This window comes from Emydura macquarii, unplaced genomic scaffold (genome assembly GCF_026122565.2).
Source record: "Emydura macquarii macquarii isolate MOO-44397 ecotype Brisbane River unplaced genomic scaffold, CSIRO-AGI_Emac_v2 contig_3692, whole genome shotgun sequence".
In the NCBI taxonomy this organism is placed as follows: Eukaryota; Metazoa; Chordata; order Testudines; family Chelidae; genus Emydura; species Emydura macquarii.
The window spans coordinates 8270413-8295403 of NW_027133829.1; the positions used below are offsets into that span (position 1 = coordinate 8270413).

Genomic DNA, 24991 nt, shown 5'->3' on the forward strand with positions numbered 1-24991 from the left:
TCCCTTTGAATAGGGAGTGGAACGTCCTTTTTGCCTTGGCAGACTTTAAAACAAATCAGAGAACTGGAGAGGGTCACCCCCACCTGTCAGAGAGGTTTGCTAAACCCCAATTGAGGCCTTGGGGATTACAATTGAAATCCATCAAGGGCATGTTTCCTAAGTGCTCGTCTTTATCTCTACTCCCTGTTGCCGGGGCTGATCCGATCTCTGCCTTCCTAGGCAGCGCTGCCTGCCGCTGTTCACAAAACAGGGGAGCGACAACCCCACTACCAGTCTCTAAGCCACGTGCCCTCACCTGCTGCTCTTTACAATTCAGAAGCAGAGAGAGAAGCTGTAGCCAAGTCTATTTATTTATGTGAGGTGTGACAGCCCAACCCCTTGCTGTAGTGAATTCATCCCCCACCTTCTACCTGCTGCAGGGGGAGCCATGTAGTCCTATGGGTCGGCCAGCAGATGGTGCTGTTTAAGCATGGCTACACTCCACCTTCTGGCTGGGTTTTGAGAGGGCTACAGCCTGCCTGCACTCTGGGCTTTTCCCAGGAGCTAAGCCCAGCCCTGCTCCCGCCAGGGCAGCTCTGGAACATCAGGCACCTTACCTGTGAGCTGGTGCCCTCAAGTTCACGCCTGTTCTGAGTACCAGGGGAGGAGCAGGGGCCCAGGCGGGAGCAGCCTGCAGAGATGGAGGGCTCTGGGATATAACTTTCTCCTGCAGGTCCATGTCCTCGTGAATGGGACTGGGGCAGCTGCTGCTCCGGTGGGGTTTCCTGCAGGCCGGCGAGTGCCTAGGTGCAGCAGTAGCAGCTGAGGCGGGAGAGCAGAGATGCTGGGGAGTGGGTGCAAGGGGCCGTCACTGCAATGGAAAAAACCCCTCCTCTGACGGTGGGGCGTGCCGCTCCCTCACCCCGCCCAAAGCACAGGGCCACTGCATGCCCCAGCCCGGTGGGGGCTGGCAGGTGAGCCAGCAATGTAAACAACATGCCCCAGCAGCTACCAGGCAGCCGGTGGCAGAAGTATTTCCAGTGCTGGCATCAGCTCTCCAGGCCCCAGCTGCAGGCGCTGGGCTTTATTTCCTCAGGCAGCCCAGGGCGCAGGCCTGTGCCAGCTGCAGGGATTCGGGCTGGCAGCTCCAGGGACAAAGCAAGAGGCTTGCGGGGGCGAGAAACTCTCTTGTCCGCCAGGCGTGGCCCCAGCGAGGCATCTTGCCTCCCCTGAGAGTAGAGCGTAGGTGCTGCCTACAGGCTAGGCCGGGAGCCACTAGGGGTCCGTCTACGCTGCAGGAAGCGGAGTCGTGCTTCTACTCACCCGAGTACCCGAAGCGGCTAGGCCTGGTTTATCCCACCCCTTTCAAACTGGAACCGGCCTGGCCCAGTCCTGGCTGGAGGCAGGGTGGCTCCCAGGCCTGCTGCAGGAGCTGGGTCTCGGCCGTCCGGCAGCGTGTGATGGAATAGCGGGCGGGGCCCGTCTTCCCTGCAAAACTCTGTGCGCGTTTCTCGACAAGGCCGGTTGCTGGGACAACCGAGCCCCCTGCCTGCCCTTGCAGGTGTCTGTCCCCCTGATCTCCGCTGGGTGGGCAGGGAGCCTTTTGCACCAACCTTTTTGCTGAGGCCTGCAGCCCCGGCACATTGCAGAATCCCTACAGCGCTGCTGGCAACAGCTGCCCCGTATCCTACTGGCTCCGGGAGCTAGCACCTTCCCCCAGAGCATCGACGACCCCCAGCTTCAAATCCCACTGTGCTCGCTAAGGAGCAAGGAGGTGAACCTAGTTCTCGCCCACCCCCCCCAGCCGGCGAGGCAGGGGCAGGGCTGCTCCTCCACGGCGCAGGGGCCGGCCCATGCGTTATAGGGGCCGTGGGCGGAGACAGGGCGTAGGGTGTGAAATACCAGTGGGCTCAGCTGCCTTGTGCCCCTAAGGGGGGGGGGAGTTGATGACGGCAGCTGCAAGGACCTTGGGACTCAATTCACATGGGGGGGGCTTAGCCCTGCGCTGTCCCCAAGCCAGGCGCCAATAACCACAGCCGCACGCTGCGCTGGGAGACCGAAAATCAACTTTATTCACAATCACACTTTGCCAATTGTCACACACTGGATTTGCCCGTTACCTGCACATGAACAAAGGGCTGTAAAATAAAACAAGGACTGGAGCCGACACACCCCCAATGAAACCGATGCCAGGGCGGGGTCACTGCGGTGCCTGGCCTCTGCCCCACGGGCTGGGCAGGCTCCTGAGCATGGCAGAAGGGGGGGTTGGGCTCAAACCTGAGCCAGACCCAGGCTCGGGCACCAGGCAGCCGGGCCAGGTGCCGTGACACAGACGCTGCTGCTAACGCCTGGCGTTTGGTCCACAGTAAAACAAACCCCTGTGAACCCTGCTCCTTTCTCTGCAGGGCCCCGGGACAGCTCTGCCCTCCTTCAAACGTAACTACGGGGCCGCTAACGCCCCCGGCCCGCCCTGGGGTGCGACGGACTGAGCTGGGGGCAGCTGCGTGCGCTTACTGCACAGGGCCGAACACCCCCCCGCATGGACACCGACCTGCCCCGGCGGCTCAGCTGGCCTGCGCTGCCCCTGCGGCTGGGGTGTGGGCGTGATGCAGTATTCCCATTGGGAACGCCCAGCCCAAGGGAGTTTGGTGCCTACGCCTACAAACCTCTCGCTCCAGCGAGGCCTGGGCCACTCACGGCGCCCCAGTAACTTCAAAGGGCTTTTTCATGGAGGGGGGGCTTAGCCCCTGCGCTCTGATGTGATGACGCAGCGACGGGCGCAGTGCTGTGGTACATACGAGGGAGGCACGACACGCCCTGTACCCAAGCCTCTGAGCTGAGCGGCTGCAGGAGCTCGGCACCGCTGATCCTCTAATGTCCCATGTAACCATGCAGCCGCCAGCGCCCGCCGTGCCGGGAGGCAGTGTTGTTCCTCACACAGTTACTAAGGCAGGCCTCAGGAGGCGGCTTTTGCCCAGCGTGGCTCGGTTCCCCAGGCGCCGGGCTGGGAAGCTGGTGCTGTGGGGGCGGGGAGGGACGGGGGTTAATGCCAGCCCCATCATTCAAGTTACAGATTAAAAGCTACTATAGAGAAACAAAGCCGAGATGTGGGACGCGTGGCAGAAATCTACGGGCCCAGGGGGCTGGAGCAGTCGCATTGTTTGCGAGACACCGTGATGGGCCCCCCCCCCCCCAATTCCACACGGGCCAGCTTGTTGATTGGGGGGGGAGCTCGCCAGCTGCAGCCTGGGGAGAATAGCAGCTTCCATTGCGACAGTACGTCATTGTGGAGCTAATTAGGTATTAGTTAATTACTGTGCTGCTAGGATCTCCTTTCCCCACCCACCGGCCAGTGAGCCTGTGACAAGGAAACGTCATGCTGAAAAGCCCAACCAAACCAGTGAGTGAACGGCGGAGCCTGGGGTTGATTTTTTTTTGCCCAGGTCCCACCAGTTTTACCCAAGGCCGGCAGCCAGGACTGGGCTCACAGCTGTAACAGCTTCGCCTGCTTGTAACGGCCCGTCCCCCCCAGCCCGCCGAGCTCCTCCAACCACAGGCTGGCCGTGTATCTCACTGTCAGGCCCAGGCCTTGGCCCAGCTGCTGTGATGCAGTTTAGCACCAGCACTGGGGCAGTTTACAGCAGCGGCGGAGCTGGGCCCTGCACATTCGGGCAGGCAGCTGCTCTCCTACACGCTCAGCTCTCTACAAATCTGAGCGCCCCGGTGTAGCCGGGCCCTGTCTTCGTGGCTGCTTTCCTCCTGGGAGCAGAGCTGAAAAGTAGGTCGCGCGCATGCAGCGTGGGCGTTGGAGCAGCAGCGGTTGTTACTGAGCAGAGCCACTTCCTTGCTTATAATAAAGCATCTCCCGGGGGGGGGGGCCCTGTCCTGAGTTGCACCCAGGAATAACGACCTACTCTCGCACCCGGGGCTGTGGTTTCACATCGCCGCACGGCCAGGACTGTGCGCTTGCGTCAGTAAAGGGCCCACCAGCCTTGCGCAGACTAAACACAAGCCCTGGGCCGCCGAGCTCCTTGCAGTCCGTGGGACGTGCCCAGCTGCAGGCGTGGCCCAAAGGTGGCTGAGCCCAGTCGCTTGCCACCCTGGGCTACGGCTGCGCTGACTGGTCTGGGCCCATTAGCACATTAACGGGCGCTGCTGGCCCTGCCCCGAGAAACCAGTCAGCCCAAAACGGGCCACCGCGTGCTTGCCGTCAGAAAAAGCAGCAGGCCTGCTCCGCCTAACGCTGCCCTGCACCCTGGGGCTGTGCTGGGCCTCCCACGGACGGAGCTGGGCGAGGGCCAGCACTAAGAAGTGGCTAACCGGAGCCTGCTCAGAGGCAGCTGGTTTCCAGCTGGGGCGTGTTAAGGTGGTTCAAGCTCACTGCCCCTAGCGTTTGACACCCCTATGAGCCGCCTGCACGTCCTGGGCACCAAGTCCCCAGCGGGCTGACAGGTGCCTTGATGGTGTTGCTGCCGCAGACCAGCTGGGCTTGCCCAACCTACGCTGAGATGATTGTGGCGTGCGTGAGCCCCAGCAGAGCCAGCCGGCCACCCAGTGCTACACTGGCCGACAACGCGAGGGCACAGGCTAAGGAATCGCGGACACACAAAAAATGGGCATGACGCAGAGACTCCGGCTGCTCTGAAACTGACCGGGGGGGCGGCAGCAAAAGCCACGTTAATGACGAGCTTGCAATAAAAGAAAGTCGCCCGCCGCCCCCCCCCCCCCCCCCCCCCCGGCCACTTTCCTTCTTTTTCACTTGTGCATCCATCCCATCCTACGTCTGTGCTGCTCTGAGCACCCGTCACACATTCAGTGCGGCCAGGAGGTCTCCTCACCAGCCAAGCTGCCTTCCTCTAAAGCAAAGCGATTACATGAACACTAGCTCATAGACACAGAGCCGGGGGGGTTGTGTACATTCTGCCGCAGTGTTTTTCACAGGCGCCGAGTGGGAGGGTGGGGGGGGGGGAGGAGGAGTCCATTGGCCTGTGAAATCAGACCCACTGACGCCCTCGTGCTGCTTGGGAACGGTCTGGAGCACGAAGGAGCACGGGGCACCACAGCGGGTTCATAGTCATGCAGCGGGCGCTGCTGGCGTGAGTCAGGCAGGTGGGGGGGAGCTGGGGGGGGGGGGTGCTAAAGGGCGAACATAACCCAAGGCTGCCGCCTCGCTGGGTGGCAATGCGCAGAGCCAGGCTCCGGGCTAGAGGCTGTTACAGGGCCCGCCCGGCTCCAGCTGTCACCAGTGTGTTTCTCCAGTAACAAAAATCCAACGGCCAACACGTGCATTGCTCAGCATGGCTCTGGCCATTCACGGGCACCAGCTGGCGGAGGCTCATCCAGCCGGCAGGGTTCGGGGGGGGGGGGGGGCGGCTTTTCTGAGGGTTGGGGGTCTCAGTTCACGCCTGCTAGCCTTTCCCTTGCGTGCAGCATTCCTGACGGCTGCCGAGCCAGCCCCAATGGCCCACCCAGCCCCATGCTTTTAAGAAGCTCGAGCAAGAATGGGTCCGTCGCCCCCCCAGGGCCTCCTTTCCGCTCCGCCCTGCAGCGCTCCTGCCCGCCGAGCCGTCCCGGCGCATGGCCTGGAAGAGGAAGCCCAGCGCCAGCTGTTTTCTTGCGATAAAAATGTAAAATCCATTGGAAAGCGCAGGTCCTTGGGCCTGCCCTGACGTGCTGGAGTTCAGAGCCAGTGACTCCATGGGCTGGGGGAGGGGGCAATCACCAGCAGTACCTATCCCCCCCCCCCTTGCCTCGAGCATCCTTGGGCTGGTTCAGACATTGCATGTCACAGAGCCCCCGTCTCTGACTCCATGTCCGCCCCCCCCCGTACTGCTGGGCTAAGTGCTGCGGTAGGTTTTGATGATATCCTTGATGGCCCGTCTGCAGATCGGGCAGCAGGCGTTGTCCATCTTCTTGAGTTTCAGCCCACACGGGTAGCAGAGACACATGTGTCCGCAGGCGTAAATGACGGTGTCGACCACGTTCTCGTAGCAGATGGTGCACTCGTCCCCCCAGACCCCTGAGCCCGACGGGGAGATGGGTGACTCCGGCATGCTGACCGGCGAGTTTGGCGCTGTGCCTGCAATGCAAGGGACAGGGTCGCTCTTTAGTCAGCAATGAGCTGTGGTGCGTAAAGGGGAAAATGGGCATCATAACTCTGGCCCTAGCTCACCTGAGCTGTGGTGAGGCCCAGCGTAAAGGGGCAGAGCGCCTCGCATGGGCCGTGCTCTACAAATGCAAGGGATGCGGCTGGGGAGTAACACAACTTTGCCCTGGGACTAGTATCAGAGCCGTGCAGCTAGACAGTGTGCCGAGCTGTTTGCTGCCATGCTAGGAGCTCTGCCCCCTTTACGCTGGGCCTCACCACAGCTCAGGTGAGCTAGGGCCAGAGTTATGATGCCCATTTTCCAGATGCGGCACAAAGAGGGAGGGACGTGCCCAAGGCCATCCAGGGCATCAGTGGCAGAACTGAAACTAAAGCACAAGAGTCCTGCCTCTCCAGCTTGTGGCCTTAACACAAGGCCATCTTCCCTTAGGAACTTCCTGTGTCTCTGCCTCATCCACTTGGAGAGCTGCCAGGTGCATCGATGCACGCAGCACCCTGCATTTAGCATGCTAATGGGAGGTGAACAAGAGACCCGCAGGGCAGCCTACGGCAGGGACCCATTACCGTGGGAGGGTGGGGGCACACTTACCAGTGATGGAGTTGCAGAGCGGGCCAGAGCCGCACGTGCTCAGTGTTGGATCGGAAATCCCGGTGCAGAGAACGGTGGGGGAATTCGGGGCCGACGTGGGCGAGCTCGGGGCAGATGGGCCCAGGCGCTCAGCCAAGATGGTGGACCCTGGACAAGAAAACAAACACACACACGGGTTTTTCAAAAACGCTCTCCTTCCTGTAAGCAGTCCCGGCGCCACGACTGCACGGGGAGACCTGGCTGGGGATGGGTGTGCGGCTCTCACGCTGATCCATTCATCAGCATGAGAGCGGGGGGTGAAATCCTGGGCTTATTGATGTCAGTGAGAAAACCCATCCTAAGCCAGGGGCAATAAGGTGCCTCCTTCCTCCAGCTGCTATCAAAGAGGCCCCTGTTTGAACGCTCTCCCCGCCCCCATAAACTGGATTCCTTTGAGCCGATGTAAAGATTGCTGCATTTTTAAATGTCCCTTTTTATTAAACTTTGCCAAGAGTCTCACTCCCGAGTGCCGTAGCAGCGTTACATCCAGGGGCGGGACCCTGGGCAGCCGGGAGAGCCAGCGCACAGCCAGCCAGGCTGGACCAGAGCCCCACGAGATAGCACTTTGGCAGTGAATGCTGGAGGCACCCAGTGCAAAATCCAGTCAGCTCACAGCAAGCAGTCAAGCGCTGTCTGCCCAAGGGCCTGGGAGGCAGAAAAGCGCAAGTTCTGATTCCTGCCCTGCTCCCGAGTTGGTGTGTGGCCTGAGACAAGTCAGTGCATATCCCGCCGTGTCCCCTCCTTAGCTTTCACAACAGCCACTCCCTGGCATCTGTTTGGAAGCCCCGGTGTTCTCAGGGAACCCCCTGGCTGGTGCTGGCCTACTGGTGCTAAAGGGCAACAGCTGGCAAATTAACGCCGGCGCTCAGCCTGGGAGATGAGAAAAAAATGGGAAAGACTTGTGCGAAATGGCCCTGTCTGGACAGCTGACCCCAAAGAAAGCATGTAAGTGGGAGCCTGCCACGTAGCCAAAGGGGAAAAAAACCTCTCGGGACAACGAGAACCAGTCACCGAGTCCTGCAGCAAACAGATGCAAGGCCGCTGACGTCAGTGGCGTTTCCTCGGCTCACTGCAGGTCTGAGTGTGATCCCTTCTTGAGTTTGGGCCGCGCTTTTCCCAGCACACTGTGTATGGACTCCTCCGCTAGTGCATGCCTGCTCCCGGGCGCCGGAGGCAGGAGGTCCTTGGCCCACATTTCCCAGCTGTTTGCTGGGGAAGCAGCCAGCTCCGCCAGCGCGCCCCAGAGGCAGCATTACAAACCCGCCCAGGCTCAGCCTGCGCCTCGCCCTGTTGCTATAATAATAATTAGTTGAAATGTCTCGCCCGAGGCAAACACAGATGAGGATTAAGACAATCCCGTATGGTGACAAGGGGTTTTGGTTTTTTTCCCCCCAGGAAGGTGGAGGGGGGGCCTGGGTGGTACCTATGCCCCCAATGGCTGCAGGGGATTAGAACAGGCACAAAGGAGCAACTGGTTTGGCTGGCGTTCCAAGCTGGCGGCTCTTGTAGAAGAGACAATGTGGCTAGTTCTGAATCAGAATTTTACTACCTCCCCCCGCCCCCCGCTTAGGTTCCTTCACGTTACCATATATGGAGCTGAGACAGAGGGATCTACAGTGCCGCTGAATGAGTCGGGGGCTGCTTTCAAGTGCAAAAGCAACAGGCAGCCAGGAAAGCCGTCAGTTTCCTTGTGGGGCTGGCTGAGGCGAGCTGAACTTTGTCGTCAAATCAGGCGAGAAACAAATCCTGGTGTCCAGCAGATGAAGCCACCCAAAAGTCTGCTGCAGATAACTGGAATGTAATGAAATGTCAGCCTCCAGCCAGGTATCTGCCCCACATTGAATGGAGCCAAGGGGCATCCTGTGAGAAGGGCGCTGGATGGGAGGCACAAAACTAGCCTGTTCTGCCAGAGGTTCCCTGTAGACACCACTGACCAGCAAGAGAAATGAGTGCCTGGCCCACCTGGCTCACTCGTGCGGCGTTATTCGTCTCATTTGTAACTCTGGTAAACACCTTGCCTACGTGTTACAGCCCTCCTCTGACCCTAGCTAGCGAGGAAATACACCAAGAACACAGGACCTGGTGGCGGAAGAACAGGAAATCTGGTTTCTGTTCCCGTTCTGCCACAGACTTGCTGTGTGACCTGACACAAGCCACTTCGGGAGACTGAGGCACAGAGGCGATTTGTAAAATGGGGACAATTCCTGTAACAGAGGGGAGCTGCATGGCTTCATTCAGCAGTGTGGGTAAAGTGCACCGAGCTCCTCGCAGGGCAGCGGCTAGAGAAGGGCAAAGCTGTCTTTGACAAAGTCAGGCAGCTTCTTCGAAATCGAAGCGAACTGTGCCCGCAGCAGGACGCAGCAGCTGCCATGGTACAGCGCTCCTTTCCCAGTCACTTCCCTTTGCACAGCACGTCTTTCAGACACAAGCAGAAAATGCAAGGCCCTCTCTCCTCTGCATGGAGGCTAAAGCTCCCATGGCTCTTTTCATACGAGAAGGCCTTTCCTGCAATGTCCTTGACTAAGCTGCGCCTTCCCCTCTCCTGGCAGCGTGCTGTGGGCAGCACCCTCGGAGGTGGCTGCATTTCAGCAATGCTGCACGGCTGCGGTCCGTGAGCGTCTTTGAGAGGACGGGCGGTAAGAGCAGCGCGACGCTTTAAGTAACATCAGTACTGAAAGTCAGTTTCTTCTTTAGCCAACGACCTCGTGTTTAATACGTACTAACAAGCTACCGTGTCATGCTGTTCATTAGCTCTATTGCTATGCACTGTTAAACAGCCGATGTGTTCCACCCCAGAAATTGCGTTTCAGCAACCCCTGTATATTGGATTATACGAAGGCTATCACTTAGCAGTCATCTCGGACGGCATCTCTTCAAAGCGCTGGAGAACCTTTAACTCAATGCTGCTACGAGCACGGTGAGAGATTACGGCCGGGCTATTCAAAGGGACTGGGGCGCCTAACTCCATTAGTTCCGTTGAACATTCCAGCCGACATCTCCCAGGAAACTCCGGGGATAAGTGACTTTCGGACTTGAGTGGCCTTTGTGCCTGGGAGCAGATCTGGCTCTCTGGCTAGGACGTAGCCTGTCAAATCAGCCCTGGCCATGCTGAGCTGGGCACATGCTGTTAAACCATGCGCTCCATGCGGCCGGCAATAGAACTGGAGGCGTCTTGCCTCGAGCCATATTGAGCAGCCCTGTAGATTACAAAACTCAACATGTCTGTGTATGGTTTTCTTTTCAATTGGGCTGGTTAACACAGGCAGCGACTGGAGCTTCGAAACGTTACCTGGCACAGTTCCCTGCTCTCCTCCAAGCCAGCACAGTATTCGTTCCTTACCCCCTGGTGTTTTGAACTTATGGTACCAGATAACCCCACCCCACGACCTCTGTCCAGCACGGTAACATAGCTATTGCTGAGGCTGGGGGCGGAGGGCATGCAGTAGCCTAATATTGACAGGAGCAGCGTGAATGTGATGAACTGTTTCTATCGCTAAGTGCTGCCTCCTCTCGGAACATCGTTCTCTGCAAACCGCTGTGCATGGACGCTTCACGCGCGTTTCTGTGCCTGTCTGGAACATCACCGAACCAACCCGAAGGAGGTGCAAGGTGCCAAGGCAGGACTCTCAGGGAGCGGAGGCTTTCACGCCAAATGCTGAAGGAACCAAAAGGTCCCTTTCTGGGAGCAACGCAGCCCAAGGACTGCAGAACATCAGCTCCGACGCTCACGTGTTCCAGACCCGCTGCAATTCAGCCCCGCACCCATCCTCCCTTTATCCTAGAGCCCGTTTCCATCTGCCACAGAGCGCACAGTTGGGTGACTCTCTTCCAGTCTGGTAGGAAGCGGCACGTAGAAAAGCCACTGCAGAAGATGCTCCTGCAGGGGGGTATCTGCACTGCTTCACAGAACGGACACGCCTGCAAGATCTGCACAGAGACCCGGGGCATCAGCGGGGTTCCGAAGTCGATGTGACATGGCTCTGACGGTTTCTGTCCCCTGCACTCTGCCTGCTCCGTTCTCGGGCAATAGACAAGAATTCCAGCGTTTTGAGGCTGGGGCTCAGAGATGCTCAGCACTCACAGCTTCCTTTTAAGTCACTGGGAGTGGCAGGTGCTAAGTACCTCTCAGCTCCGGCCTCCTGGAGAACTGACGCGTCAGGCTTGGAAAGAGTGGATTGGCCGTGTTTATCCATGGCACAAACTTAACACCTGGAGTTGTTGGAGCTCGCCGGTTGCCTTCAGGGTAGCTGGCATTTTATCCATTGTGCCGCCCTTGCCTTGGAGGGGATGATCAGATTATTTTGGGGGACTAGAAGGGTATTTTCAGAAGAGAGAAAAATCGGGGGGGCCCATCACTTCTGACCGTGTCTCCCACTGTGGGACAACAAAGTCACATGGTGCAGAAGACTACTTTTTGTTTTGTCAACGGGGAGGAATCCAAGACTGCAAAATGGAGCAAAACCAGCACGGTTGGAAAATGCCAGTTTTTTCTTGTGTTTTCTTAGCAGCACAAGCAGAAGGATGTGGCTAAAACACAGGACTTGGAGCCAGAAGATCTGCATTTTATTGCTGAACCTGCCATAGGGAATTCTGTGTGTGACCTGGGGCGAGTCACTTCGTGTTTTTGTGCCGTAATATCACCATCGGGATAATGGGGACGGCCCGTCCCTTCTTCACAGGTGCAGTGTGAGGCTGAATCAGTGTCTACACAATGCTCTGGTGTCCTTGGATGGAAGATAGCACAGAAGCAATGAGTTATTATAATGGAGTTGCAGAGATATGGCCTGGCCACCTGAGGGTGTGACGGAGCCGCACAGAACCCATGATCACAGACATCAGCAGTGGACTGTCTCTGGTCCGATGGATGATCTAGCAGTAAATATGTCTAATGGATAATATATACTGTAAACAAGCCCAGCAGGGTACAGACCACAGCACAGGCATTATACACATAACACATGGGAACATTAAATAGCCAGAGGTGTTTACAAAACAAAACCTTGCTTCTCCTCCATTCAACCTGGATGACGTGTTCCCTTCATCAGGCCCACTCACATCAGGATTTGTTCCTAACAACAGCTGGCAGCTCGCCTCATTAAACTGACAACAAACACAGCCAGCTCTTTTCCTGTGCAGGGCAGAGGAGCCTTTAATGTTACAGACCACGTATGAAATGATGAAGACTGCAGCCGACAACCACGCTCCAGTGACACGTTAGGATTCTCTACAATCAGACCAACGCTTGCCTCTACAGGAGACTGAGCCGTGAACTAAGGACCAGCGCACGCATGCACGCACGCACGCACGCACATACCTCACCACCTTCCACTCCAAATGCGAGTCTCCTTTCTTTGACCGTGTCTTCTCCAACATAAATATATAGCAACATGTATATTAAAAGAGCCCTACCAAAACAAGACAGCCACAGCACGATTCTGCCCCGGTGAGAGAACAAAGCACATGTGACAGATGTGAGTCACGCTGTTGAATGCACGGCTGGAAGGTGCTCAGCTATAACAGCGCTGAGTGTGATATAAGAATCAATCTAGGATAGAATAGAACTACAGTAACTGGCGCTGTCTGATTATAAACACACACGTACGCTCAAGGCCATCCTGTGTGGGTGAGCATGGCTCAGGACCAATTGTGTACGTCTGAGGGCAGGCTCTGGTCTTTTAAAATATCACCAATAACACTAAATATTGGCACCTTCTTCTCCACACAAAACCCCGAGACAACTAACATTACGGCTTACAGGGCCTGATCCCAAACATGCTGAACTCACTGGAAAGACGCCCATTGACTTCAGCGGGCTTTGGATCGAGCCCATACAACAGTAGGTTTATTGACACTATTTTCAAACCACTAGCATTAGGTAAAGGCCAGTGTCAACTGACCAAGTAATAATGAGCCTCTGCATTTCTGCAGCATCTCCATCGGAGGATTGCAAATCTCGTAACTGTTAAATGAACGAGCCCTCCCAGAGACACTCTGGAGAAGAAAGAGAGTGGACCTGGTAACTGCACCATTATGCTCATTTTGCAGAGAATACCCAAGTTTGGCCAAGATGCACCAGCTGTGGTCAACCAGGATGCTCTGGCTTTTGATCCAAGGGAGAGGGCATTCTCCAAAGAGAACCCAAAGGCTGGGTTCATTCTCAGCAGAGACCAGTCTCAGCCAAGGTTTTTCCCATTTTTAAAGCAGCCTTCTCTTTGCTCAAGCTCGTTTTTGACTGTGGCTGTTGAACTCCTGGTGGGAAATGATCTCCTGGCTGGTATTCCTGGGCTCGGATTGCCTTTAAGAGAGGTGCATTGTTTGAGGAAAGGATGGCTCATAAGCTGGGACAGCAAAGTTTAGAGAAGCCAATACACTACGTAAACAGAGCCCAGATGCTCTGGGAATGGACTTCATCACCATTTCCCAGCCCAGGGGCCAGAGTCACAACAATGGAGTGAGCTCTAGGGCCTGATCAAATGCTCTTTAGAGTCAATGAAAGACACCCAGTCACTTCATGGGATTGGGACCCGGCCCAGGATGCGTAACATGCTACCCCTCTTAGGAAGATGGATGGTGAGGGAAGATCACTCAGAACTTGTATATGGAAAGGGATGTAAATCATTATGGCCTCACTATCTCTTTCCCTATCCCCTTATCTCTGACCACTAGATACGGCATTATATCATAGAAGATCAGGTTTGGAGGGACCTCAGGTCGTCATCTAGTCCAACTCCCCGCTCAAAGCAGGACCAACCCCAACTAAACCATCCCAGCCAGGGCTTTGTCTAGCCAGGCCTTAGAAACCTCTAAGGATGGAGATTCCAGCACCTCCCCAGGTAACCCATTCCAGTGCTTCACTACTGGTACATATCCTGGTATACATTCAAAGCCTAACCTACGAGCCTCTAACGCACAAGACTCCGTCCAAGTCAGTGGGATCTGCTCCTGGTACCCTTACAGCAGTGTAACCCACATGCTTAGAACTAACACTGCTTTGAAGTGAAAATAAGTTTGCGAGAGACAATTCGTTCATAGGCTGGCACGTTCCTTTTTAAATAGGAAAACTCCCCACACTCAGTCCCACGAACAACTGTACTGAACACGGGCACTCCCATGCTCTGGGCAGGATCTACAGCTGTCAGTGCGTTGTGGCAGCACACCACGCCCCGGGCAAACACTAGCTCAGGTGGCTGATTCAGTTTCAGTTGTTTGCATGGCCTGTCAGGGCTTTAATTGGTGTTAGTCAAGCATCATAAATACAATATACACCCAACCTGTGCACCCTGTAGGGCTGTATTTGTCAGGGCCGTTTCTGTCCTGCCAACTCAAACTTAGCTCTGCTTTTCCGGTATGTTGTCAGCAAACAACCATTACAAGTCAGCCTTTCTGCTGTCATTCTTTATTGTTTTTTCAATGGGGCTGGCCTGGACTGCTAACTTTAGGTCTTCCCAAACAATGCCACCCTGCATTCCGCTTTCTCACCGTCTGTGGCAGAAGCTCTTGAGGGAACTGCAACCTTATTGATATGTCTACACCATGCATGTGGTTGGCACTTTGACTTTCCTCCCCGCTGGATAACACGTTGGCTGTGTAAACAGCCCATCCCATAAAGACCGGTTAACGACCTTGTTGTAACTGGTTCTTCTCGCTGTTTTGGCCGCCTGGATTCTATTCGCAGCATGCGGGGCACTTCAGGCATACAGGAGGGAGCCACAACACAAATGGGCTCCAGCCGCCACAAAGACTCAAAGGAGAACTGATGCTTGGCTCCCGTTTTAAACTGGGATTTTCAAAGGTGCTTAAGAGAGTTTGGTGCCTAACGCCCGTCGTAGGCCAATGGAAGTTGGGCACCTAACTAGCTTAGATGACTTGAAAAATCCCACCCTTCACCTTGACTTGTTAGGTGCCAGATTTTCCCATGGAGGAAGATTATATCCACAGAGTAAAGCGATGCCAGGTGGGTACTGGGCTAGGAAGGGGAATAAAGGAGAAAGTTTGCCCCCAACAGAAGAATTCACAGCCTAAAAATCTAAGCTGCCAAGAGCTGGGGTTTTGGGGCTGTCTTGCTGAAGAAAACCCCTGAAAAATCATAGGACTTCTCTGTTATGACAAAGACTATTAACTTCAGAGCCCTAAAGGCTAATTTTAGATTACTCAGCACCTTTCTGTGGCAGGAGAGCTTAGAGTCCATCCCTATTCTCATAGCCATCCGAATCTCATATAAAGGATGTTTGGCAGACATGCCAGGATACGGCAGGCGAATGCTGGTTTCCGAACAAGAAGGAAGCAGCCATCAGGTCCAATGCGTCTAAGCGCCGCACTCACCCACAAGAGATTAATGGGGTGGCAAACAATCTAATCGCGCTGAAAATTTTCCCCACTTCCCTTCTGAGTTTCTAGTGTGTATTTTGTAGGGAGAAAAGAAAAAGTGGGCGTTATCAGTGAGTTTAGTCTATTCTGTCACTCTTGCAAGTAGCCAGAATAACTAACTCAGGCCAGCATTAGTCCAAGAATTATGCAGACTTTATCTTTCCTGACAGACGAGCCGTAATTCAAAGAGGCTGGTAAATTATCCCAGATCCCGTTTATTTAATGCAGACAAGCAAAGGTGTGATGAGGTAAGGGAGAACCGTATATCACTTACTATGAACATCTCATTGAATCCAGGGATATTTTATTGTCCTGATGGTGATAAAGACTTAATTTCCACTCTCATGGAGGAATGAGTGCAGAGAGGAAGCTTGGATAGGGTTTTTGTGCCGGCTGAGAGTCCCACAGCTGTCACTTGAAGAAGTTCTGTTTGTTTTACGCAGTCATAATCTCCGGGCCGTAGATATGCTCCGAACAGCACTCATCTACAGTCTCATCCTGAGAGGTGCTCAGGACCTATCACTTCCACAGGTTTTTAGTGACAGCTGTAGAATGATCAGCAGCCCACAGGCTCTGGCCCTGAACGAAGGGGAGGCAGACCGAACGGAAGTCCAGCTGCAAAACTTCAAGTAACTTGCTTACCCACTGCAGGCCATGCCAGGTCCCGGTCCTGTGCCTAGCCCACCGAGCCAGATTCTGCAAGCCTTGAAAAGAACTCCTTCCTGGAAAACTATCATCCAGCCACCGCGCGCTGTAGGCAGATCAGAACTCAAACGGCAGCTTTGCTCAGAAGTCACCCACGCTGGGTGGGAGCGTGTCTGCAGGTCACACAGGGGTCTGAGAGGCAGGACCCTTTATGTTCTTTCCACTGACATGGCAACTCAACCTCTGTCACCTGAGGGTCTCATATAGAGGCCTATGTGGTAGAGACGTGTTATGCCCACTAGATTTTTTTTTTTAAAGTAAATGGGGAAACTGAGGCACAGAGCAGTGAAGTGAGTTATCCAAGATCACACAGGCAATCTGAGGCATAGAGAAGTCCAAAGTCCCAATCCTGTATCTGAATCACTAGACCCCCTTCCACATGTAAAGCCTTTCTATAGCTCAGCTCACTCCTCTGTATAAGGGACATAAACTGATAACATTATTACACCTCCAAGGGCATTGGGTGGGTAATTAGAGTTTGTGGAGAATCATGAGCTCCTTGGTTAAAAAGTGCTGTGGACAAAAAGAAGAAAGGAGAACAGCAGGATACGGACTCTGGACTTCAGACTTTGACTCCCTCAGGGAGCTGATGGGCAGCATCCCCTGGGAGGCTAATATGAGGGGGAAAGGAGTCCAGGAGAGCTGGATGTATTTTAAAGAGACCTTACTGAGGGCGCAGAAACAAACCAGCCCGATGGGCAGAAAGAATAGCAAATATGGCAGGCGAACAGCTTGGCTCAACAGAGAAATCTTCGGTGAGCTGAAACACAAAAAGGAAGCTTACAGGAAGTGGAAGCTTGGTCAGATGACTAGAGAGGATTATAAAAATACTGCCTGAACATGCAGCAGTGAAATCAGGAAGACCAAAGGCTTGCAGCTGGCAAGGGACATGAAGGGTAACAAGCAGGGTTTCTACCGGTATGTTAGCAATGAAAAGGTCAGGGAAAATGTGGGCCCCTTACTGAACGGGGGAGGCAACCTAGTGACAGATGATGTAGAAAAAGCTGAAGTACTCAATGCTTTCTTTTTGCCTCTGTCTTCACAGACAAGGTCAGCTCCCAGACTACTGCACCAGGCAGCACAGAATGGGGAGGAGGTGAGCAGCCCTCAGTGCTGACAGAACAGGTTCAGGACTATTTAGAAAGGCTGGGCATGCACTAGTCCATGGGGCCGGACGCAATGCATCCGAGGGTGCTGAGGGAGTTGGCTGATGTGATTGCAGACCCATTGGCCATTGTCTTTGAAAACTCGTGGTGATCAGGGAGGTCCTGGACAATACACAGTGATTTAGACAAATTGGAGGATTGGGCCGAAAGAAATCTGTTGAGGTTGAACAAGGACAAGTGCAGAGTCGTGCACTTAGGACGGAAGAATCCCATACACAGCTACAGACTGGGGACTGACGGGCTAGGCAGCAGTTCTGCAGAAAAGGACCTGGGGGTAACAGTGGACAAGAAACTGGATATGAGTCAACAGTGTGCCCTTGTTGCCGAGAAGGCTAACGGCATATTGGGCTGCATTAGGAGGAGCATTGCCAACAGATCGAGGGAAGTGATTATTCCCCTCTATTCCGCACTGGAGAGTCACATCTGGAGTACTGTGTCCAGTTTTGTGTCCCCCACTACAGGAAGGATTTGGACAAAATGGAGAGAGTCCAGCGGAGGACAATGAAAATGATTAGGGGGCTGGAGCACAGGACTTATGAGAAGAGGCTGAGGGAACTAGGCTTATTAAGTCTGCAGAAGAGAAGAATGAGGGGGGATTTGAGAGCAGCCCTCAACTACCTGAAAGGGGGTTCCAGGGAGGATGGAGCTAGGCTGTTCTCAATGGTGGCAGATGACAGAACAAGGAGCAACGGTCTCAAGTTGCAGTGGGGGAGGTCAGGTTGGATATTAGGAAAAACATTTTCACTAGGGGGGTGGTGAAGCACTGGAATGGGTTACCTAGGGAGGTGCTGGAATCTCCATCCTTATAGGTTTTTAAGGCCCAGCTTGACAAAGCGCTGGCTGGGATGGTTTAGCTGAGGTTAGTCCTGCTTTGAGCAGGGGGTTGGACTAGATACCTCCTGAGGTCCCTTCCAACCTGTATCTTCTGTAATTCTATGATGTGTATAGTGATCTAGTATTCACAGTCATGTCACCAGCATGGATGAGAGAGAACAACAATGCGAGGCAACCCCCACACTGTAGCACAAAGGTTCTCCTGCAGTGCAGCTTTTCTAAAGCGCCGGCTATGTAATTTTGTATGATCCGTACTAGGACAGCTTCTCATTATGCTAATTTCACTTTTAAATGAGGTGAGAATGGAAGGTACACGGAGGGCCATATGTAATGGCAGAGCAAAGCCCTGAAGCAATTGAGGATGCAATACTCTTGGGAATCTCTTACAAATTAGCATTAGTAATGCCTGCCTAATTCACAGAGCGAAATAAAACCCAGCCTGATGGAAGGGTTACACAGCATGGGGCTTTGACACAAGTTAATTTCTTTCCAAGATGCGTTGAATGTTTTAAAAATTTTAGACATACACCAGAAACCCGAAGAAATGCTTCCAAATGGATTCTGCAAAAGCAATAAAGTGCCATTTGCCCTGCGGTTCACCAGAACTGTAGGCAGTTAAGAGTCATAGAACGCAGGGCAGTTAAATCTGTATCTCTTTAATGAGGCCCATTTTCCATAGACAAAATCAAAAACATGGTCCATAAAACTCTGGGGCGCTCCCTAAGTGAATGCTTGTTAAAGGAAGAGACCCATTATATGCATTTTTGTGCAGTAATGTTATGCATTTAGCAAGCTGCTATTCTGGTGTATATATTTTAACCCATTGAATGCTGGCAGTTTCCAAATGACCAGAATGAGACAAGACTCGCATGGGTCAGACTCCAAAAGGGCAGAGCCCAGGCATAATGTACTGGCTGAGTCTACGGTCACAGAATCAGAATCACAGGACTAGAAGGGACCTCGGGAGGTCTTCTAATCCAATCCCCTGCACTCAATGCAGGACCAAGCATTATCTAGATCATCCCTGACAGTGTTCGTTTAACCTGCTCCGAAAAATCTCCAATGATGGAGATTCCACAACCTCCCTAGGCAATTTATTTGTCCTGACAGCTGGGAATTTGTTCCTAACGTCCAACCTATGCCACCTTGCTGCAATTTAAGCCCATTGCTTCTTGTTCTATCCTAAGAGGTTAAGGAGAACAATTTTTCTCCCTCCTCCTTATAACAACCTTTTATGTTGTTGAAAAGTGGTATCATGCCCCCCCCACCCCCCTTGTCCTCTTTTCTCCAGACTAAACAAAGCCAGTTTTTTCAATCAGCTATCTCCTCAGTCAGCTCCCTAGTAAGATCCCATGTCATCCTCTAGTGGCTAGCTCCTCAAGAAGATAAGGACCTACTACTACCAAGATCTCCCTTGTCTCAGAGAGCTATGAAACTGGAGCTGAAGAACCAGGATTCGAGTCCGAGTTCCCCATATATGTGTGCGATTTATCCAGCAACTGTACGTGCAATCTGCAGCGCAGAGATGCATGGGCAATCACTGCACACACAAATCATCATTTAGACGCTTAACTAATCCGCATGCAGGCTGCAGTAAGTGCATGTGAATTAAGCAGACAATTGCACACATATGAGTGGATATCTCTGGGGATGTTTCCTTGGTCTAGTGCTGCATTGTGGGTTGTTTCTGGGTCCAACATGGGGAAAGAGCAGCGGCAGCAGCAGTGTTAGAAGGACCATTTCCACAAGAAGGTGGGAAGGGCAAGTTGCCTATGCATGGTGGGATTGCAGAGAGTAGAGACTCAGCCTCACTGAAGATTCATAGGGGGATCAGGCCAGCCAGCTTCTCCTGAAAGCCGCAGGAAAGGGAGGGGACAACCTCCCAACACCAGAAACCAGGAGGGTAGATGCAGAAGATGCATCAAGAAGACAGTGGGTAAGGGGGTCATGATGAGGAAAGGAGGAGTCAGGGCTTTGGGGGGAGTTCAGTCTCCATAAAACCAGCTGTGTCTTGTGGACCACTGGTGGCCCGCGGAGCGCTCGTCAATCACATGTTGCTGGCTTGTCCACCTTGTCTACAGATGAAACAGAACCAAAGTGACACAAAATGAAAGGAGAAGCAAAACTGGACAGTGGGTAACTTTATAAAAAGAGACAAAGCAATTTCCATGTGTAAGCAACATAGTTGCCAGCGGGATCTTACTCATTTGCCAATGGGAGGGGATGTGGGTGCATGGGACAATCTCTGTATTAAGATGTGGCCCACACCCAGAAAAACTTTGGGATCCCCCTGCCATAACTTATTCAGTCTTTGTCCTCTCAGCTGACACTGCTGATAAGGGTCCCAATTAGTGCCAGTTGTGATGATGTTTGTGTGATGGAACACAACTAGCCAACTAGTAACTGGCCTGAATCCAAACTCTCCCTTTCCACAGAGCATTCATCAGATGAGAACAATCTTTAGCTTCTAATGGTCTAGGCCAGATTTCAGTTGACGATCCATAGGCTCTGTATGCCATTATCACTATCATCCAGTCCCTCTTTTACCCTCATTTGAGTGAAGTACCTGCTTGTTTGTTTTTTAATTACTTACAAGGAAACTTTTTCTCTATGCAAAGTTCACTCTCCAGGGAATCTTAAAAACAATTTGTTGCATGGAAGCGATTCATTCCAAGATATAAGAAAGTTTAAAATAAAATAAAATGTACTATGACTTGGCTTCCCACTGAGTTTCTATATAGACTTATTGCAGCTTATGCTCCTCCAGACATGAGTCAGAACTTCCAAAACCTTCTGAGGTCAATCAATTTTACTTCCTAAAATTAATTACGATATAAAAGGCAGCCCAATACATTCAGTTCGGCTCACTTCAGTCTTTCAGGGGGTCTCGCTAAACCTTTGCCTGATCCAAGGCACTTACAAGCAAAAGCTGGGAACAGTAAATCACTGTTGTAATACGCTGGTCATGTCCACTTTACAAGAATATTAAACCTTAAACAAAGAAGTCGCTAAGTGAATTGTTTCAGTTCCAGGTTGTTTTGGATGCACCATGGGTTGCTTCTTCCCCTTTTAATTTTCTCTCACAATTGAAGCATTTTCTGTTATTAATTTTTCATGGGTTGGGGTGAAGGTAGAAAGGGGAACAGACACCATTAGATTCCATATAGGCTATGCAAAGCCTCTGTTTCACTTCTGCTTGGCTCCCCAGTCTCCTGAAGATCAGTAACATTCTAGCCCTCTGTTTTGTGACTGCTTCCCTTGTATATTCCTCTGTGACACAATAGGGTCATAGAATTTAAGGTCTCAAAGGACTATTGTGCTGGTCTAGTTTAGCCTTCTGGACAGCATAATCCAGAGAATTTCACTCAGCAATTCATGCACCAAGCCCAGTAAATTGTGGTTGAACTACAGCAAATCTTTGAGGAAGAATCCACCCTCAATAATCCACTCCAGTAGCTAATTACCCTTATTTCCAGTCTGAATTTGTCTAGCTTCAACTTCCAGCCACTGGCTTTTCTTATGATTTTGTCTGTTACTTTAGAGAACCCTGTACTATCAGCAGATATCTTTTCCCCAGGTAGGTACTTATAGACTGTAATCAAGTTGCCATCTAAATCTTTGCTTTGATAACCCAAGTAGACTGAGCTCCTGACATCTCCCGTTGTACATCACTGCAGGCTCTCACCAAATTGTAATGGAGCTTGGATTTTCATTTATTTTCTCCTTGCTTGAAAGATTATTTGGAGTAGCTGAAAGAAAGATAAGCCGTTTTCCAGCTCCTCTTTATTGTCTGTTTCATTATTTCCTGTAGAATGAATGTAGTTATGATGAATTGTACGGGATTGATAAAGACTGAAGAAAACTCCCCTGTTTATTGCACAAGTCCCCACAATGTCATATCTAAGGCCTTGATCTTATAATGAGCTCTGTGCAAGTGCAAAGGTTTGCCTGTGTGGAACTGTTTCTATGATACTACAGTATTTCTCTATCCTTAGACTGGGAAATAACTCCAGAATCTCTGCTACTGGGGGGGCAGCTACTGTTGGTAATGGCAGTCACTGTAGGCCACCAGCCAGTCATCAGATGGCAATGACTTTCATTTGTTGTCATCCTGGGTCACAGCCAAATGGCTGATCTAAAGGTGAAAAACTCAGTATCCAATAATCAGTCTCCTGAGACGTCCACTACCCTAATCCACCTCTCTTAATTCTTCTGACTGTGCAATGGCCTTGCTAGCGGCCAGGAATCATTCTATCGATATTGCAAAAAAAACCAGAAAGGCCAGAGAGGAGAATGAAACACGCTGACTTTAAATTACCGGCTTTTGTAGCTAATGTCACAGCTCTCTGTTCCTTTAACAAAGTCTGGTGGTGCTTTACTTATTTTAATAAGGCCTTAAGTGATACCCCTAGGAAGAGATTCACATCTTCCGTATAATATATGCTGTGCTATAATGAGCCACCGTACTGTTGCCTGTTGCACTATGTGTGTCTTCATTTCTTGTTGAGGTCATAGAGCTTTTGCAGGTTTCCCCTTGCCAGACAGCATGGATATAAATAGCATTTCTTCTCCTGTGATAAAGCCTAATCTGAAATATTATATTGATAAAATGGGATATTGTGTTCCTAAAATTACTCCTGTTTGCATTCTGAAAATGCAGCGGCATCTAAATATAAGATCGTCTTATACTGTTGTTAGGGGTTGTTGGGTTTTTTTTGGTCAGAACCACAAAGTTATCCTGGGAAGTGAAGCAATCCAGTTCTACTGCACATATGCTTCAGCTATGCTTCAGCTTCACTATGGCATCATAGAAACTAGAGATAGGAATATTCTATTAGGACCTCTAGTTCATCCCCATGCCGGGATGATCAATCCGTATGACAGACCCTGTGACTAGGGCATCATGAAGCATCTAATATGGGTGAGAGCCTGATAACTGCTCTGTATAAAGAGCCCAGGTGTGTTAAAAACACTGACATTTTAGAACAATCCAACAGAAGGCTGCAAAGTTACATTTATGGCGCAGGCATCTGTTTTATAATGTAGGCAGTCCAGATTTCAGAACATTTTATTGTATGAGGCTAGTTACTGTCTAGCCAGCATTACAATAGATGTACCAGCAGAGGGATTCCTTCCCCTTCCTTTTGGGGCATTAAATTAATGCCAACAACTCCCCTCGCTTACACCCCAGTTAAAAAAAATTCTAGCTTGTCGTCCTTACATGTGTGCTCATGATACAGCTGGCAGAATGGGTGATCGTGTATAAAAATAAACTGTGGCAGCCTGATGATTCTATTCTTTCCTGTTTCTACCAGGCCGGTGTGGCCTTCCTTCTCAGGTATAGTATCATTTCATCCTCTTTATTCCCCACCCATGTCTGTTCAGCTTGATCTACCATTATAGAATGATGTGCTGTCTGAAAAGAAAGGTAGCGAGGGTCTCTGCACAGCACACACAGGAACTGTAATCGAAGTGGATCCCCATGGCTACTAGAAGATGAACAGTGGTTAAAGCAATAAATGACAGTATCGCATTTGTTATGCTTGAGCGTTTTAATTGCAGCAGGATGTTAGTAATAAAAACCTATGCCTAGGGTTCATGAGTCTTAAACAGATCACTTAGGTATTTCTTCTCCTCTTCCATTGCTAATAACTCATTATAATCAAACCATATCATGAAAAAAAGTGTTGCAGACATGTTCACCCCAAATCATCATTAAAGGGGGTTACTCCCATTTCCTAAAAGGAACGTTTAGCCATTAGCTTTATTCCAAAAAGAATTTGGGTTTTTTTGTTTGATAGAGGGGTTAATTTTGTAGTGGGGCTTTAAAAAAACAAGGGCCATATTTTCAAATCCAGTAAATACACTGACAAATCCCATTAAATTAGCTATTTGCATGTGCAATATGGTCTCTGTGTGCCCAAATTAAGCATCTAATTGCAAGCCTACCTTTTAAAAAAAAAATCTGTTCCTAAAAGTGAAATAATGCACTGCAGAACGATTTGATTTTTTTACTCTGAAAACTGTCATGCTTAAACAGGGCTCAGATACCACAGCGAGGAGCAGATTATAAATGTATGATTCGCTTGCGATGTACATATGAACTTGCAAGGTCACCTGTATCTATCCAATCTAGCATTTATGATGATAAATGTATTTTACCTTAAAACGCACATTGGAAGAGTGAAGAGAGATGTAACTTCCCATACAGATCTGTAGGAGCATGTCTGCCTTGGGTCTGCCAGGATTCCTGAATTCATACCTTAGCAGGAGGGCTGATATGATACCGGGGAGTTTTAATGAACACCTAGTTGTAAATCCCTTATGGAGTATTTAAATTATCCATGTATTGCCATTGTTCTTGTCTAATGTGGTGCGACTTCTACTGTCCGGGTCCCTCACTACAAGATATTCTCCCGTTAGCTAAGGCTGAGACTCAAGTGCTTTCCTAGGTTATGTCTACACTGTTGCACTTCAGTGTAGACACTCCCTACAGTGATGGGACGGGTTCTCCTGTCACTGTAGATAATCCACCTCCCTGAGAGGTGGTAGCTAGTTGACAGAAGAATTCTTCTATCAACCTAGCACTGTCTATACAGGGGGATAGGTCAGCATAGCATTGTCTCTCAGCAGTGTGGATTTTTCACACCTCTGAGAGATGTAGCTATGCCAATTACATTTTCAGTATAAACCAACCCTTAGCTAAATATCCTGAATGTACTCTGAGCAAATGAATCTCTTCTTATTTGCATAACGGAGATAAACTGATAAGGAACTTCTCTCTGAGGGCTAAATCTTGCTTCCACAGATATCACTACAAAGTTTGATGCTGACATGAGCAGGAGCAGGATTTGGTCCACATTCAGGCCAAGATAACAAAGACAGCTTGCACAGGCAAAAATGCGTATGCTGGCACACAGCTGATAATTGCACGCACAAATGTAAGCGTGTACCTGCAAAGGTGAGAGCACATGCATTTTTTGCATGCCGACTCCCACTTCCATGCTTTCAAAATATTTCCTTCCGTCTTTGTGCTACACTTTACTCCTTGTAAACTTCCAGGTAAAGGGAGACGGTTGAGACAAAGCTCATCTATTTAAAAAGATGTACTTACCTGCATCACTTACGATTGCCTAATTCAAACAGAATGGGTTGCAAACATCTCATTGACTCTTCGTTGTTTGTGCCTGTTGGCTTTCTGCTTTG

At 51.3% G+C, this 24991-nt stretch overlaps 1 protein-coding gene across 1 annotated transcript in view; it reads right to left on the bottom strand.

Moving 5' to 3' along the window:
• Window positions 1-5101: 5101 nt before the first annotated feature.
• NEURL1 (neuralized E3 ubiquitin protein ligase 1) overlaps window positions 5102-24991 on the bottom strand; it is a 220177-nt gene continuing 200287 nt past the window's right edge. Inside the window, exons 5-6 of the mRNA XM_067537188.1 lie at window positions 6675-6821; window positions 5102-6058 (exon numbers count right to left, since the gene is read on the bottom strand). Coding sequence (XP_067393289.1) covers window positions 5817-6058; window positions 6675-6821 — 389 coding nt within the window. The 3' untranslated portion in view covers window positions 5102-5816. The remainder of the gene's footprint in view (window positions 6059-6674; window positions 6822-24991) is intronic.